The sequence below is a fragment of the Dromaius novaehollandiae genome, chromosome 8, assembly GCF_036370855.1.
Source record: "Dromaius novaehollandiae isolate bDroNov1 chromosome 8, bDroNov1.hap1, whole genome shotgun sequence".
Lineage (NCBI taxonomy): Eukaryota > Metazoa > Chordata > Aves > Casuariiformes > Dromaiidae > Dromaius > Dromaius novaehollandiae.
Window position 1 is genome coordinate 12,711,666 of NC_088105.1, and position 15,358 is coordinate 12,727,023.

The window sequence follows — 15,358 nt, forward strand, 5'->3', positions numbered from 1 at the left end:
TCTCTCATCTATTTGTGTGTTTAGAAAGGAGCTGGCTGAGATCTCTCTGTATGCTGATTGTCTGGCTAGTCTGTATACACAGTTGTAGTTGTAAAATTACAGCCCGAAAAGTTATTGAGGGTAGGTGAATGCAGTATTTATACCTTTAAGAAACTGGCCTTTAAAAGCTGAAAATAACATCAATCTACTATACTAAGAAAATGGGAGGAGCCGTCTGTCTCCCATAATTTAGTATTTTATGTTCATTATTTTCTATTCAAACCAGCAGTGGAGTCTCCTAACATTTTAAAATCTTAGCTTGAACTGCATAGGTAAGATGTGGAGAAAACTCTGTTTCAGATGAATAGGGGATAGCGTGGCACATTTTAAATAAATGCTTTTTGTTTGTTAGAAAAGATAACAGCAAGAGCATTCTCTCTCAAATTCCACTGATGGCCAGAGAGGTTTCCATTGTAAGTTTTTTCCAGTATTTCCTTACAGTTCCTATCAAAATTCATTCACAATGGTACCAATGCTGAGAAACAGTTGTTTGCTTCACTGAGCTGTGAAAGTTTCTTTGCAAATGTAATTACAGGCTCTTGTGTGTGCTGTAGGAAAACTTGCTGTTGCAATGTAGAAGGCTGAAGCCACACAAGGTGGCCTTAGCAGCGAAGGTTTAATTGGCCGTATGAGTTCCCTGAATCCCTTAACCCATAAGTCAGTTCTCCTCTGTCCTGAGTGCTCTGCTGAGTGCCTCTTGGATGAATAAGCTTCTCCAGATGAAGTGGAGTGTTCTGCATATCCAGCTTTACAGTTCATCCAATCCGTGCGCATTATGTAGCCATAATGTTTTCTGTCTGGTGCTACAGTAATATTTGGCTGATTGACTGACGTTTAGATATGTTTGGGTTAACTTTGTGCTTGGCTGACTTTATACTGGAGCATACGTTGCCCCTTATACCATAGCTGGCAAATTCTGTTGCAAACAGTTGGCTAGTTACAGGTATATAATCACAGGCATGTGGTCCAGATTAAATAAATGCTTCTGGCTGATCTGATAATGAGCAAACCCAGTATTATTTGGGTTGTGCTTGTGCTCTTTAAGAGTATGAATACCTTTCCTGCATTTTAAAAGATGCAGAGGAGGATAAGCTTTGAGATGTAGAGGTTACTGGTTTAAATTAAATTAAAAAAAAAAAAAAAACGTGAAAACATTACTTATGAGTTCATTTTCTACATTAAAGACAGCCCTCTGCATACATTCTGGAAAAGTTACATTACAGTTTAACTTTTAAGAATTTAATTAAAGAAAGTACAAAACTGTACCTTTAGAAAGGTAATTTAAGAAGGTACAGAATGGAGTTAGGCGAAGTGTTCCTTCAGACGAACACGTGGCCTCTGTGCAGAGCAGATTAACAGAGCCAGAGTTACACTTGTACGTGTCAGCCAAGTATTTGAGGAAAAAATGTGTTTACATCAGAAATGCTCTGCTTTGCCCTCTCAAAGCTTTTCAGCTCAGATATTTTAAAACTCTGCTTTGATTCTCCAATCAGAAGGTGGCCATTCAACTGACTCTTAATGCAAATGTTTGGATAAATATTTCCTGGTGGACTAAAACAACCTCCTTTCAAGTACTTTGCTGTACTGGTTTTGATGTTTATTCTTTAAACAAACTGTAACTTCCCCATGCTGCTGATATGGCAGTTGAATATCTAGTTAAAACCGGAGGCTTTGGTGTCTATTAGTGATCTGATTTTGAAGCCAAGACGTTAATTCTAAAACTACAAATTTTAGCATCCGGTAATTTAACCTGCAAGTATTACGATTCAGAATATGGGAATCTTTGAAGTTAAGAGAACAAAGCAGTTTACTCCATGATTAAGTGGGACTACACATGCGAAACTTCCACACTACCTTACCTTGTAGCGTAAAAACTAACTGGAAGCCTCCATATGTTATAATTCAGTTAGAGCTGTGTGAAAATTACTTAACAAGCACATCTAAATAGCTTTGTGTACTTTATTATTTAAATAAAAAGCTTAGTCATTATTCTCATAGGCTTTAGTAGCACCTGTTATTTTGCTGCATGCAGAGTAAATGGAAAAATCCAGCCTTTTCACATGAAAATCTGGCCAATAGAGGCAAGAGTTCTTGTTCTGTTTAAAGAACATAACTGCATTCATGATTTTTGGTGGCTCGTTGTTGGACTCTGTGTGCACTTTTATACATATGCATTAATCTCTTGCAGATCCCAGCAAGCTTTTATGCAAAGTGGTTTGTCTCAGCCATCGCCAGTAGTTCTGTCTGGTACGGCCTTACACAACTTCCCAGCTGTGCAACACCAGGAGCTGGCTAAGGCACAGTCAAGCCTAGCGTTTCAACAGACTTCTAATACGCAACCTATTCCTATCTTATATGAACATCAACTTAGTCAGGCTTCAGGACTGGGAGGCTCTCAGCTTATCGATACACACATTCTCCAGGTAGGAGATATTCTGAAATACAAAACTTCTGCAATGGTTTTATACAGATAATGCAATAATTAATCAAGTATTGTTTAGCTTAAGATAAGTCCACCTCTGTAATATTACATGATAGTCAAGGTGGCAGGGAACTTAAGATACTTCAGACAGAATGTTCTTTTAATTGCATACAGATGCATAGGAATAATCTCTGGATTGAAGATTGTTCTCCCATCTATTTTAGAGGAATCCTTGTGCATTTATTGCTAGTTTGATTTCTCTTACCTTAGGTAATAAAGGAATGTTCTACCACTTGCAAATAAGAGCTGAAATCTTCAGGTGTTCAGATTTCTGTGCTACTTTTTTTTTTTTTTTTTTTTTTTTTTTTTTTTTTTTTTACTGTACTGATTGAAATACAGAGTAGTGTGCCATGCTGTCTCAGAACTGTTCTTATTCCTAATGTAATGGTGTCTTTCTCACTTCCTAGGCCAGAGCTACACTTACCCAGGCTTCAAATCTATATTCTGGGCAAGTTCAACAGCCTGGCCAGAGCAATTTCTACAACACTGCACAGTCTCCCAGTGCTCTCCAGCAGGTAAACTATGGCATGGTAAATTTCCTAAATTGTATTCTTCTTAAAAGCATGTTATTGTTGTTGATGTTTTTTATAGTTTGGTTTAGGGAGTTGAGACGATCTTGAATTCTTTAAAATGCAAGAATCGAAAATTGATTGCAAAGAAGGCTACTGCGGCAGCACTGAAAAACTGAGTTACTGAAAAATTGAATGGTCTACAAGTTCATGCCAATTGCTGTCTGGCAAATTTTTCTTAAATAATTCACTTTCTAGTGATAGGTGAAGATTTAGTTGACATGGTAATGTTGCTGATTGGATCAGGCAATACACTGCCTTTATGGGAGCAGGTATCAGTTAGTGATAGTGGGGAGGGAGCCAGGCAAACTCCAGATGCTTAATGCAGTCTAGTTGTAAACACCAAGTCCTGTTGAGATGGAACCTCAGAGCTGCCAAATGTGTCTGTGAGATCAAAAAGAACCCAGTTTGCTACGTGCAAGCATTCTGGCATAGTTGCAGCATGCTTTGTAGTGGCTTCCATCTTCTGGTTCACATTTCATGGGGTTTTTTGGTTGGTTGGTTTGGGGTTTTTTTGTTTAAGTAGCTTGTTAAATGTTTGAAATGGGCTATTTTATTGTAATAGACTACTTCATAGACATGAAAAGTGGTCAAGACAAATCTGAAAGGGAGTCTAAAAACTGAGTTTCATGTTGAAAATTGAGCGTAAAAGTTTTCAGGCCCTGTAGAAGGGCTAGTTTAATGTGTTGAAGTTTGGCTGTCACTATACCTTTATGATTAAGAGCAGAGCCTTAGTTTAGTCTTTCGTATCTGGAGAATATCACATCATCTAGTCACCCTCAGAATATAATTTTGAAGGTTTTGGATTGATGGTCAGACTAGGAAATGCAAGAACTCGTGCAGATCAGGTCACTGCTATGGTATTTTCACATCTTTATCACTGACATTCTGCGGTGTTTTCAGCCCACAGCATTGCCTGTTAATGCAAACGAGGGAGAGCCCACCAGTTCTGTTTAAGTCTAGAATTGCTGGCTGTTGGCACTCCTGAAAAGTAAAACCTAATTTTCATCCCAAGCAGTGCTGTTATGATGACCGCAATTATTTGAAGTTTTTCTTTTTAAAAGGCTACCTTACTTTCTTTTTATTTCCTGAATTGAATTAAATTTACTTCTTCCAACTTGAAGTCATGTTGGATGATGTTGTGGTTAGCTAGTATATAATTTTTTTTCTGAAAAGCAAAGACCAAATACTATTAGAACTGATTATAAAGACTTACTGAACAGTGAGTTCAGTTATCATTTGCTTGCATCTCTGTGGGCAAATGTATGAAGTCATTCAGCCATTTACCCTAAATATAGCTGTTATCATAGAGCTAGTAGAGACAGTTAAATAATCACCCTTGTCTATATGTTGCTGGTGATTCTGTACTTTTTTTTTTTTTCAGGTGACTGTACCTTTACCAGGATCACAACTGTCTTTGCCCAACTTTGGATCTACAGCCCAGCCACTTATTGCCCTACCCCAGTCTTTACAACCACCACTACAGCACACACCACCACAAGCGCAGGCTCAAAATCTAAGTAGACCTGCACAAGTAACCCAGCCTTTTAGAGGATTAATCCCAGCAGGAACTCAACACAGCATGATTGCAGCAACTGGGAAGGTAACAATATGCATAAATCTATAGCACAAAAGTTCATGTGAAGCATTGGCTCTATGTTGTTTTATAGTGGCAGTACAGCAAGCCATGCTGACTCCTGCATCTAAAAACCTGCCTTGACCTTAAAGGGAGGGGAAGGTAGAAGAGCCAGTGAAGATTAGTCCCTCAGTAATTAGGTTTGTACACTTTGTGAAGGTTTAGCTGAGTTTAGTTTATGGATAACTTGCTACTAGTCCCTTTGCACTGTAGGGCATGTTTAGTTTGATAATGACTTGGTAGACCAGAATTAGTAGGGTATTTCACATAGGAAGCCATGCAGAAAATAGTACAGGAGCCATTGGTAGAGCAGCAGACAAACAGCATTAGACTGTCAGGGCGGATTTCTGATTCTGGTTGTGTACATGTTTGTCACTGTTTCTGGTCTTATGTCAGAGTAGCTGTGAAGGAATCCTCTCCTTTACTATCCAGAGCTGCTGTGGTAATTGCTAGTGAGGGGATGTGTGAAGCTGGCTTCCAATTGCAAGATCTCTCATCTTAAATGGAATCACAGATTTACGGGAACTTGGTGTTTTAGGATAGCATTCGGTATGGCATACTTGCGGCATACCTTCAGAAAAGCAGTGCCAGTAATACTGGTCATGAGCACAGTTACGCTTTCTATCAAGCATGGCAAGGTCTTTCCCTGGAGCAGGAAGTAGTTAGCTCTGGAGCTGCACCTGAAGTCCTTACAGCTTGTGGCCAAAATTTTAGGAGGCTCTTGAGCATAATATGACCCTACTCTCCCAACGGCTTACAGGTATGATGAAAAATCTCTAGAGAGCTAATTTGATGTCTTGGACAGTAATGGCAGCCAGAAATCTAGATTGAAGCTTATTGGTAAGCTTAGTGGAGACAGACTTAGCAACAATTTCATCCTGTCACCTGCCAAACAAAGTATACAGTGATTTTTGCCTGGTGTAGTCTGCTAGTTTAGAAAGATCTGGCTAAAGGGTTTTCACCCTTACAACTTTTATGAGCCCATCTTCCAGTCAGCAGTGTGTTTCTTGCTGCCGTTGTCATTGGCAAATGGCCTTTTTGATCAGTCACCTCAAAAAGAAATGAGGAAGATGAGTCCTGATGGTGGGTTTTTTCCCTTGAGGGTGGTTTTGCTTCCCTGTGTTTAAGGATTCTATCATGTTTTTGCTAAGGATGGTCAATTTAAAACAGCAACTCACTTTTAACTGATCTATTGTTGCTCTTTTTCTTCATGGCTGTGTATAGAAAGATATTGTCCCGGTGACCTAATTTATGCTGTTCCATGTGTTTTTTGTCAACTCTATAACTCAACTCTGTTGACTGTACCTGAAAGAGAACATGAAAGATTCATTGCTCCGTTTAGAGCCTGGAGATTGAGTGAAAGCTCCATTTTTGCTATGCGCTTTTGTTTAATTAGAACTGTCTAATTGGAAATGTTACCCTAAGACACTTTGTTTAGGGCCAAAAACTTGGAATGAGTCATGATCCTCCTGAATAATAAAAGGGGATTCAAGTTAGAAATCCAGTACTATAACTGGAAGCAAGTGCCAGAGTACAGGAAAATTGTATGCAGGTGTGCATGCTGCTGCATTGTCCTAATTATAAGCAGCTGTTTTGCAATCTAACTTTCACCTCCACTTGCTTTAAGTGACCTTTATTCCTTGAGAAAAATCTGAGGTAAGCTAACAGTACAGGTTACCTAGTAAATGTAACTTTTCTTCATTCTAATAGAAATAACATGTCAATTGCTGTGTTTTTCAGATATCAGAAATGGACCTGAAGGCCTTTGGAAGTGGCATTGATGTTAAACCTGGAACACCACCAGTTACTGGTAGAAGTACTACTCCAACTTCCAGTCCCTTCCGGTAAGAGTCTTTTAAGCTCAAAATTCCTTGAAATCAGATCTTGAAAATGTTGTAACTGATCAGGCACGATCAGCCAATTATTCTGAAAGGTATGAGGTGAGGGGCAGCTAATGTAAATACCTTAAGCTTAGCTCAAAAGCAGTGTTCCAGTAGGTCATCGGTTCTGCTACACTTGGCCAAAAGCTTATAGCTCTGAAATAAAATGGTGATCTTGGAATTAAATGGAATTGAAAGTTCTCCTAAAAATGACCTGGGATTGTACGAGGAAAACAAAAAGTGGCAGGAAATACATGTTTAGAGGTGAAACTGTAGACTGTTTTCCATGGAGGTAATCTTAACTGTCAGTACTCAAACTAAAAGCACTCAAAGCTTTACACATCAGAGCGCAGTAGTTGTGGCAACAACTCTGGAGAACTAATATTCAGTGCATGATCTACAAGCTTCTGAAAAGTGAAATGAGTAAGCTGTTTGCAGGTTTACTTGGTTAATCAGTAAGACAATTTTGCTGTTAAGCACAATATGTTTCATGATGTGCCCACTGGGGTGCTTGTGGGTCAAATAGTGGGCTGAAGGAAATAAAAACTGGGAGTTACTAACTGTCAGTGCGTATTAGAAGAGCCTGAAAAGTTAAAGGATTCGCTGAGATTTTGTTGCTGGCTGATTGAATACTTCCATGGAAGAAATGTTAAACTAACGAGGATTCATCAAAACAGACTTAAACAGTAGCAAGAGGAAAGGACTTGCTGTATGTTATACAAAACTTACATGAAAAAGCAGACTTTAAGATTTTGGGTTCTTTTGGCATCCAGGAGGTGAAGATGACAGTGATTGGCTTTGCTCTGCCATTACTGCTGAGGAGGACGATGGCTCTTGTAAATCTTGGGGGCCTTTGAGATAATGGAGCTTTTCTAAATGTCCTCCTAATTTAGTCAGAGTGCACCTGAAAGAAGAAGCAAGTGTTCTCAGAAACAGAGGCATCAACCTTTGAAGACCTTAAAGTGGCAAATGTGGAAGTAGACCTAGAAAGCTCTGCAGTTTTCACTGCCTCTAAAAGTTGCAGTTAGAGCTGAGACCCATTTTCGGTCAGGGTGGGCCTACCTGCATCTATGCTATGCATTTTCTAGAACTTTATTATAATAGAGACTTTTTCTGCATGCATTGTTTTGCTTTGCTGTCGTTAACCTCAGCGCACTGGTGGGGGCAACTTTGGTCTCCTTTATGAACTGGTTTACATCTTCGTATGGATATGGTTTGTGTATTGGAAATCCATTTATTTTGGTTCCTGGCATTTTCTTTTTGTTGCCTAATGCCACTAGTCCTGGAGCCTAGGTCAGCGAATATATTTAAGGCTGAAACATTTGGTCTAGCTCTGATAGAGGGCTAGCTAGTCCTACTGTGTTTTTAATATTAAATTATTTGGAGTTAAAAAACAAAAAAAACACAACACCTTTCTTGGACATCCCAGAATACTTTGCATGCAATGGTTTGTAGAGATGTTGAGCCAAAACTTGCATAAATTACATACCTTTAATAGCTTAAGTTTAGCAAGTGGAAAGGAGCTGCTGTCTTTTATTACCTGAATCCTTGCCTGCTTGAATCCTTGCATGGCCTCTGTCCTTGCAACTTAATATTGCAGCTTATATTACTTAATTTCACTACATCTTAAATTAGGATATCTGTTACATTGCTTTTTTGTAAAATTTGCTTTTCTGGCCTTGGACAGGGAGGCAGAGTTACAAGTGCCAACTGCGGCTTTTGGTGTTTTTTTCTGTAAGAAATTGCTTTACATTAAATAAGCTGCTTATAGCATACATTTATGGCCTGTATCTTTGTAAAATTGCCTGGTTTCCTATGGTACATTCTGCAGGTCTGAAACAGGCAGGGCAAGCCTTTGGAAGTCTTGATGCAGGCAAAACTTCCAGAGGGAAAGGAAAGGAAAGTGTGTGCATCTCCAGCTTTGCTGAGCTTTCTAGGGATGTGTATTAAAATAGTAGTAGCTTGCATAAACAAACTGAGTTTCGTTCGGTTGCTTGCCACTTCGGTAGTTTTATGCTAAGTAAGTGTATCGCGCGCTTACTGCATAAGAACTAAGGCAAATCAAACTCCATTTCTCAAAGGAGAAAACTGTTTAGTTTCCTTTTTCTGTGAGGGCTGTTTCGTGCCCTCCCCACAAATCATCTTTCAGACTTCGTTTATTTCATAATGATTCAACACATCTCAAAACTTATAATGGAGGGACGTATTCTTAGCTAAATAAAATGGGGAGGGGGGAGTTTTCTGTGGATGCTGGAAAGCTGCTCAAATGTATTTTGGAACACTAGAGAACAGGTACGTGGAAGAAGCTGCACATTGCAGCTTCTGCTGCATGCGCCTGTTGTGACAAGCTCAGAGCTTGACACGATGCTTCAAACCATGTAAAGGAGCAGGACCTAACAGCAAATGCCAGGGATGGGAGGGGGAACACACTTAAGATCAGTGTTCGTGTTATGAATGCTTTTCAGAAACATCTTTTCTGTGCAGACTTTACCCTCTAATCTTTCCATATCATAAATATTTCTGATATTTTTTCTCTTTGTATTACCAAGTCCTGGGTTTGTTTGCCTTTGATGCCAACAATAGATCCAGAAGAATCTCTGATGTTGGTTCCTCTCTAAACAGGATTTTTAGCTCAGTGTTGAATTTCTAGTTAAGTTGTAGCTAAAGGCAGAAACATCCTTCAAATGAGAGCAGTGTGTTGATTCTAACTGATGGGTTTTCTTCTTTAGGGCCAGTTCTACAAGTCCTAACAATCAGTCCAATAAAATGAACAGCATTGTCTACCAGAAGCAGTTTCAGTCAGCAGCTGCTGCAGTGAGAATGACACAACCGTTTCCTGCCCAGTTTGCACCCCAGGTAGGCAACTGGTGGCTTCCTACAAACAAATCTTTTCCTTTATAACCTGGTGATTTTGCAACTTATCTGTGGTTCTGATCATTTGATTATGGGGAGATAAAAAATGCAGTCCTTGAAGAAAATGATGTGTGAGACTACTGACATCAAGAATAAGGAAAAAAAAAGAAAAGAAAAGAAAAAGAGCTCTTATCCAGCTAACTAGTAGCACATATTTTGTGGTGTTTAATTTTGACAGTTCTGTGCCCCAGAAAGAGTAATTTAACACTAGTTATGAATGATGTAGAACAGACAGTTCTGCTGGTTTCCCCACACAGCTGTAACACACCTCATTCCTGCATAAATAAGTCATTTGGTTGGGGAGGGGGAGAAGTTTAGTATCTCAGAAGGGTCCCAGTGCATTTTTTAAATGTTTAGACATGAAGCAGATTTGTAGTTGTTTGCCTGAGATGCAGCTCTAAGTCTTCATGGAGTAGTTTAGCTTGGAAGGGATCTCTCAAGGTTGTACAGCCCAGCCTGCTGCTCCAGGGCTGACTGCAAAGGATTTGACTGCTTCTAGCATTCCAGGGTGACTGTAGTCAGGCTGTTAGGGAAATGTAGCCTCTATATAAAAATGTGGGATTTAAGATTTAGAGTGACTGCAGGACTACGAGGTGGGTTTTTTTGGATTGCAGCTAGCCAAAGCTACCTAATCTAACCTACCTAACACTGGTGACTCCTCCACTACATTGCATGGGTCTCTTCCCTTACTAGTTGCTTTGAAGTTTTCAGTACTACTTTTAGGCACAGCAGCACTATAGGGCTGTTTTTTGTTTTTTGTTTTTTGTTTTTTTTTTCCTGGAGTTCAAGCATGGCCTCTCCCAAAACATAAAAGACTATTTTCTTGACATCAGTTTGATAGCAGAGCAGGCCATTTTTCCCCACTTTAAGATAATGCCAACATGCAATCAAGTTGGCAGTTTTCTTATTGCTAAATGTCTCTTTTTGTTGTTTTTCCCCCACTCAGATCCTCTCTCAGCCTAACCTGATCCCTTCATTGGTAAGAGCCCCATATACTAACACCTTCCCAGCGCCTGTTCAGAGGCTGCCAATAGTACTGCATAGTCAGATGCCGCCTCAGATGACCACAGGCCTTATGAGCCACCCCCGTTTACTGCATGTGGCCAGGGGTCCTTGTGGATCAGTATCTGGAGTCAGAGGCAATCAGGCCCAGGCTGCGATGAAGGCTGAACAAGGCATGAAGGTTAGTATTTGAACAGCTGTGCTGTTAACACCAGTTCAGTCTCAACAGCTTGTAGGGCAAGAATGTGTCTACGAATCATGTCTTAAAATGCCTCTGCACCCAAAACCTGTAGCTGGGCCTTTAACAGCTGAACACGGATCTCCTCTAAGCCCTATTTCTTAATAAGAACTTGGGACTAAAGAATTGGTAGGGAGCCTCCTTTAAGTGATCTTATGGTCAATGGTTGTGAAGCAGTCACTGCTGTTGAAGGCGGTCTTGACAACTAGGTTTCAAGAGCCTGAATCTTTGATGAGAGATGGAGCATATGAACCTGAGTGTTAGCTGTCATTTCACACCTCCTTCCCCCAACTCTGAGCAGCAGTACAAACGCACATGTTCGAGCCAGCCTCCCTCCTCTGTTACTCTGACCGTTCACTTCGCAGTAGTTTGAAATGCCTGTGGTACTCCTCTGTTAGATTGCTGTAACATGCTATAATCCACAGAAGAGGTGGCTGCGTTTCGGTAGTTGATGTCAGTCATGTAACTCGTTAAAGCACTTTGGGACCCTTCAGGATGAGGCAAGTTCTTCTTACCAAGGCAGCGGCTGCAATATGGGGCGTCTGTGTGGGGACACATTGCACAGCTCATCTGCCTGTTTTCTGCAGAATAAGCTGCTTGTATGAATGAGATTGTACTAAGGAGCTCCTTCATCTACTGTCTTCTTCCATAAAGCATGTGTTGTGATGTAAGAGTATGTTTTTCATGGTGATAAACATGAATGGTTACAGCAGAATTGGTTACCCCCTTAAATTCTAGATAAGTGGTCCATTTATGCTAGCTGTAGCCCCTAACAGGTGGTGCATAGTGTCAACTTGAGTCTGTATTATCAGTTGAACCTAGCCAGGCATAGTAAATAAAAACATGCAGTCCTGGTTTTCTGAATCTCCCTGCAAATGTTGTTCAGAAGAATGTAAGTTACTCTGTCATCCTTGTTACTTGTAATCAAATCATCCAGCTTGTTAGCCTTAACCTCAGGGATTGACTGAAATCCACACAAAGGATTTCAGGTGTCCATGTGACTACAGTAAATTCGGACTGTTTTTGCAGTCCTGCACATCAGATTTCATGGGGAGGGGGTGGGTTTTTTACTGTTGCTGGTTGAATTACTTGGAGCTACTACACAGTGGTGAAGCCAAGAGCTTTTGTGCCAAACTTCTGCTGTTTTTTCTCATTTTTGTAAAAATGGATAAAATATTTACGGAGAGGTACATGGAGGCTTAGTTTGTACGCATAACATCCTTTTTAATTTAAAAAAGGCATTTGCCAGCACTGGGCCTGAGAGTGCTGATTGCAGGAGATTGGACTCTTAAAGCAACTCTTACTGTTTTGGCTGAATCTGGGCAGGAAAGCCAGGTGCTTGGTCTGGAGTGCCTGCTCTGCACAGTGCTTTGCTGACAAAGGAAAGGTCCAGGAAAATAATAATATAAACATGTTACCGCAAGGGCTGAATTTCACAGGCGCAAGTCAAGGTTACTAACGGGATGCAGGAGAGGGCTTTGAAGCAAGCCAGGCAGTAGTTTGTGCTTCCTGGAATAGTGTCTGCTGTGGATGGAGAGCAGATAAGGCTTCAGCTGTGTAGCACAACCTTGAATCAGATTCAGCTGCATTGGCATTGCAGACTGAAACCTGTGTCCAGAGCAACAGGGAGCAGCTTGAGTGCTTAGACTAGGTTTTGCTGTTCTCATACAGCCCCCTGTGCTCAAGAAGTCCAGAACATGTGGCAGCAGAAATGCTGACGACCGCCATGCTGTAGCACGGCCCTCACGCAGCTGGGGTGGTGTCAGGGCTCAGTGCTCGGGGGTGCGCAGCCTGCTCGCATCTCACCCTTACTGTGGACTCGGTTTGAACCTATTGGGGGCAGGGTTCATATTTTTAAACCCCCAAATAATAGTTTGCGGATGTAGGCTACATAAAAAGATGTTATATACAGCTTGAAACTATCCGTGATCCTCTTCTGAAGCAAAGATTATAAAGAGCGAGGGAAGCCTAGGCATGATGTTAAACTACTACTTTTGAGCCGAGTGCCCGGATGCGGTGACATCTGGGAAGCGACTGGAAACACGCTGCTTTTCTAGGGAAGTCTGGTCACTGCGGTCAGCCCTTTCCCTTTCATTTAGGAATTACTCTTGTGAAGTCACTTTTATTCCTGTACCCTCTCTTCAGTAAATATATTTTCTCCCTTTCTCAAGGCAAAGCAGAGAGCAGAGGTACTTCAGTCCACCCAGAGATTCTTTTCTGAGCAGCAGCAGCAGAGCAAACCGATAGGAGGCAAAGCGCAAAAAGTGGATGAGAACGGGAGCAAACCCTCGGAGGCAATTGCTGACTCCTCGGGAGTCTGCCAGGACAAAACAGAGGAAAAACCTGCCCCTGCACCTGCTGCAGCAACAAAACCTGTTAGAACTGGACCAATCAAACCTCAGGCAATCAAAACAGAAGAAACAAAATCTTAGAGGCGGTGTTTCTTTGGAGGTGGGGGAAGAGGGGAGGGCGGGTGAGATGACAGCAGTGTGAACCTGTAGCCCAAAGGACAAGACAAGAGTCTTCTCTCCCTGCAGGGCTCTGAACAGCGTGCAGGGGCGTAGAAGCTGTCGGCAGTTATGGATGTAAACTGTTGCATATCCAGCTGAGCTTCTAGGCTCTTTGGGCTTGTTTCTAACAGCATGGGAGCTGCTTTTGGTAGTGTGTGTGCACATGTGTGCACGTATTGGCTTACACACCTGTACGCTACCCAAATTGAAAATTGAGAAATAGCACAGTGGGGAAGGTGGTGGGTGGGGAGGCATGTTCCTGGCTGACAAGATGAATTCTCTTTATTCAGGCTCTGTTCTTCAGCTGCTATTTATCTTTTTATAAACCCATGTGTATGAGAATATGTAGATCTGAAGACAGTGCTGGGCCAGGTGATGTGTGTTAAGTTTTTAGTGACTTAAGAAGCTGCTGTCTTGTAATAAACAGGGGAATTCATATAGTTGGCAAAATTGCCTCTACCACATGACATCTAACCTTATATAACACAGAGTAACCTTGATGTTGTTGAATTTCCCTCTGAAGGCAGTGCTTGTGGCTGCTGCTTCTTGGATGATAATATACTGTACTTAGATCACAATATGAAAATGCTATTTGGCCACCTGTGTTTTTTACATCCACTCCCCCCTCAGTTTTTCACCTCTGGAGTTGAAAGGTTAAACGCATCAATAGTCAAATTTGTTCTGTTCACCTCTGTCCAGCTATCTTTATATGAAGCGAGTGATCTTTAAACGGTTTCCAGCTTATGCCTGTATAGAGCAATGAGCACTTAGAACTGTGCCACTAGAATAAAAGAAACCTTATCAGATTAAAGAGAATTTTATCTAAAAGGTGCATTCTTTATATCAGAGCTGCGTCGCACCACCTCCTGGCCCACAGTGTGCTGGAAAGTAGAATCAAGTCAAATAATGCCTTTTTAATTGTATCCTCTAGTATTATAGCTGTAGGACAGTACTGTATGATACTTCTGTGAATGTAAGATATCCTGTACCTGCTTATGATATGTAGTAGTGACTGTGCTATACTGGAGCTGTTTTTAATAATGTTATTCTAGAGGGTTTTTTCCAGACAATGATTGAAAAGCTAATAAAAAGCACCAGGTACCACATCAGTAGCAGAATTTGCTGTTTTTTCTGGGATTTTTTCTTTTTTTTCTTTTTTTCTTTTTTTTTTCTTTTTTTTTTTTTTTTTTACATTTTTGGAAGGAAGAGTGAGTTGAAAGTCTAATGTGTATAATTTTGTTCAAATGACTGCAGAAGCTGGAAAGGCTGTTGCTGCTATTGATGCCTAGTGAATTGCTATTGGTTATCTTTTTATATAAATATATATATAATTTGAATTTTTGGAAACTTTAGCTGTGATGTCAACTTTGGAAAAAAGTATCCCACTTGTAGTGTGAGTTGGCATTGTACAGAAATTAACAGCCATATTGGTCTAGAAATGTTAAACTTAATTTTTTTCCATTTGTACAGGGGTAACGCACTGTATTAAATATGTAAGGTCTTATTTACATGGGTTTGATTACAGAAACTAATAAAGTATTCTCTAAATAAAGTATCCTGGTAATCTCATGATTAGCTAAATGCTACAGGATGCAAGCAGATCACCCAAATATCATGTGCCAAGTGAAAAGTGTGTATTACAACTTGAGAAAACAAACTTGTAAAGAAAAACAGTTTGTGAAGCAGCTTATTTTTATTTGTTTTTCCTTGCACTTACTGCTCTTGATCTCATTCTCCAGTGAAGGTCCCATGGGACATGGCTTGCATCTAGCTCTGGAAGGAGCCGGCCAGTTGCATTGCAAGACAGTGTCGTTTTTCTGGCACGTTGGCATCCTGCTTGGTGTTAGAGTTGCGTTTTGTTTCCTGGAGAAGATCAGCTCGTCAGAGGAGACCTGGATGAACCAAGCTGGTTACCCTGATTTTAGCCTGCGTGTGAGTGCAAATGCTGGCTGTTCAGGCACCCACCCAGCAAGGGGCTGCTAAAAGCAAGAGGTGGCCACTCCCCTGCCGGGAGAAGCAGGAGTGAGCCGTGACACGCACTCCCGGGGAAGCATCCTTCTGCCTGGTGCAGCCCTTTGTGCTCAAGACC

At 40.9% G+C, this 15,358-nt stretch overlaps 1 protein-coding gene across 15 annotated transcripts in view; it reads left to right on the forward strand.

Moving 5' to 3' along the window:
• PRRC2C (proline rich coiled-coil 2C) overlaps positions 1-14,821 on the forward strand; it is a 78,410-nt gene extending 63,589 nt beyond the window's left edge. For 10 of the 15 annotated variants that reach the window (XM_064515677.1, XM_064515679.1, XM_064515684.1 and 7 more), the window contains 6 exons: positions 2,228-2,462; positions 2,929-3,051; positions 4,475-4,693; positions 6,467-6,570; positions 9,336-9,462; positions 12,931-14,821. In XM_064515677.1, coding sequence (XP_064371747.1) covers positions 2,228-2,462; positions 2,929-3,051; positions 4,475-4,693; positions 6,467-6,570; positions 9,336-9,462; positions 12,931-13,191 — 1,069 coding nt within the window. In that variant the 3' untranslated portion in view covers positions 13,192-14,821. The remainder of the gene's footprint in view (positions 1-2,227; positions 2,463-2,928; positions 3,052-4,474; positions 4,694-6,466; positions 6,571-9,335; positions 9,463-12,930) is intronic. The other 5 variants (XM_064515680.1, XM_064515683.1, XM_064515687.1 and 2 more) reach the window with 1 other exon arrangement.
• Positions 14,822-15,358: the final 537 nt, after the last annotated feature.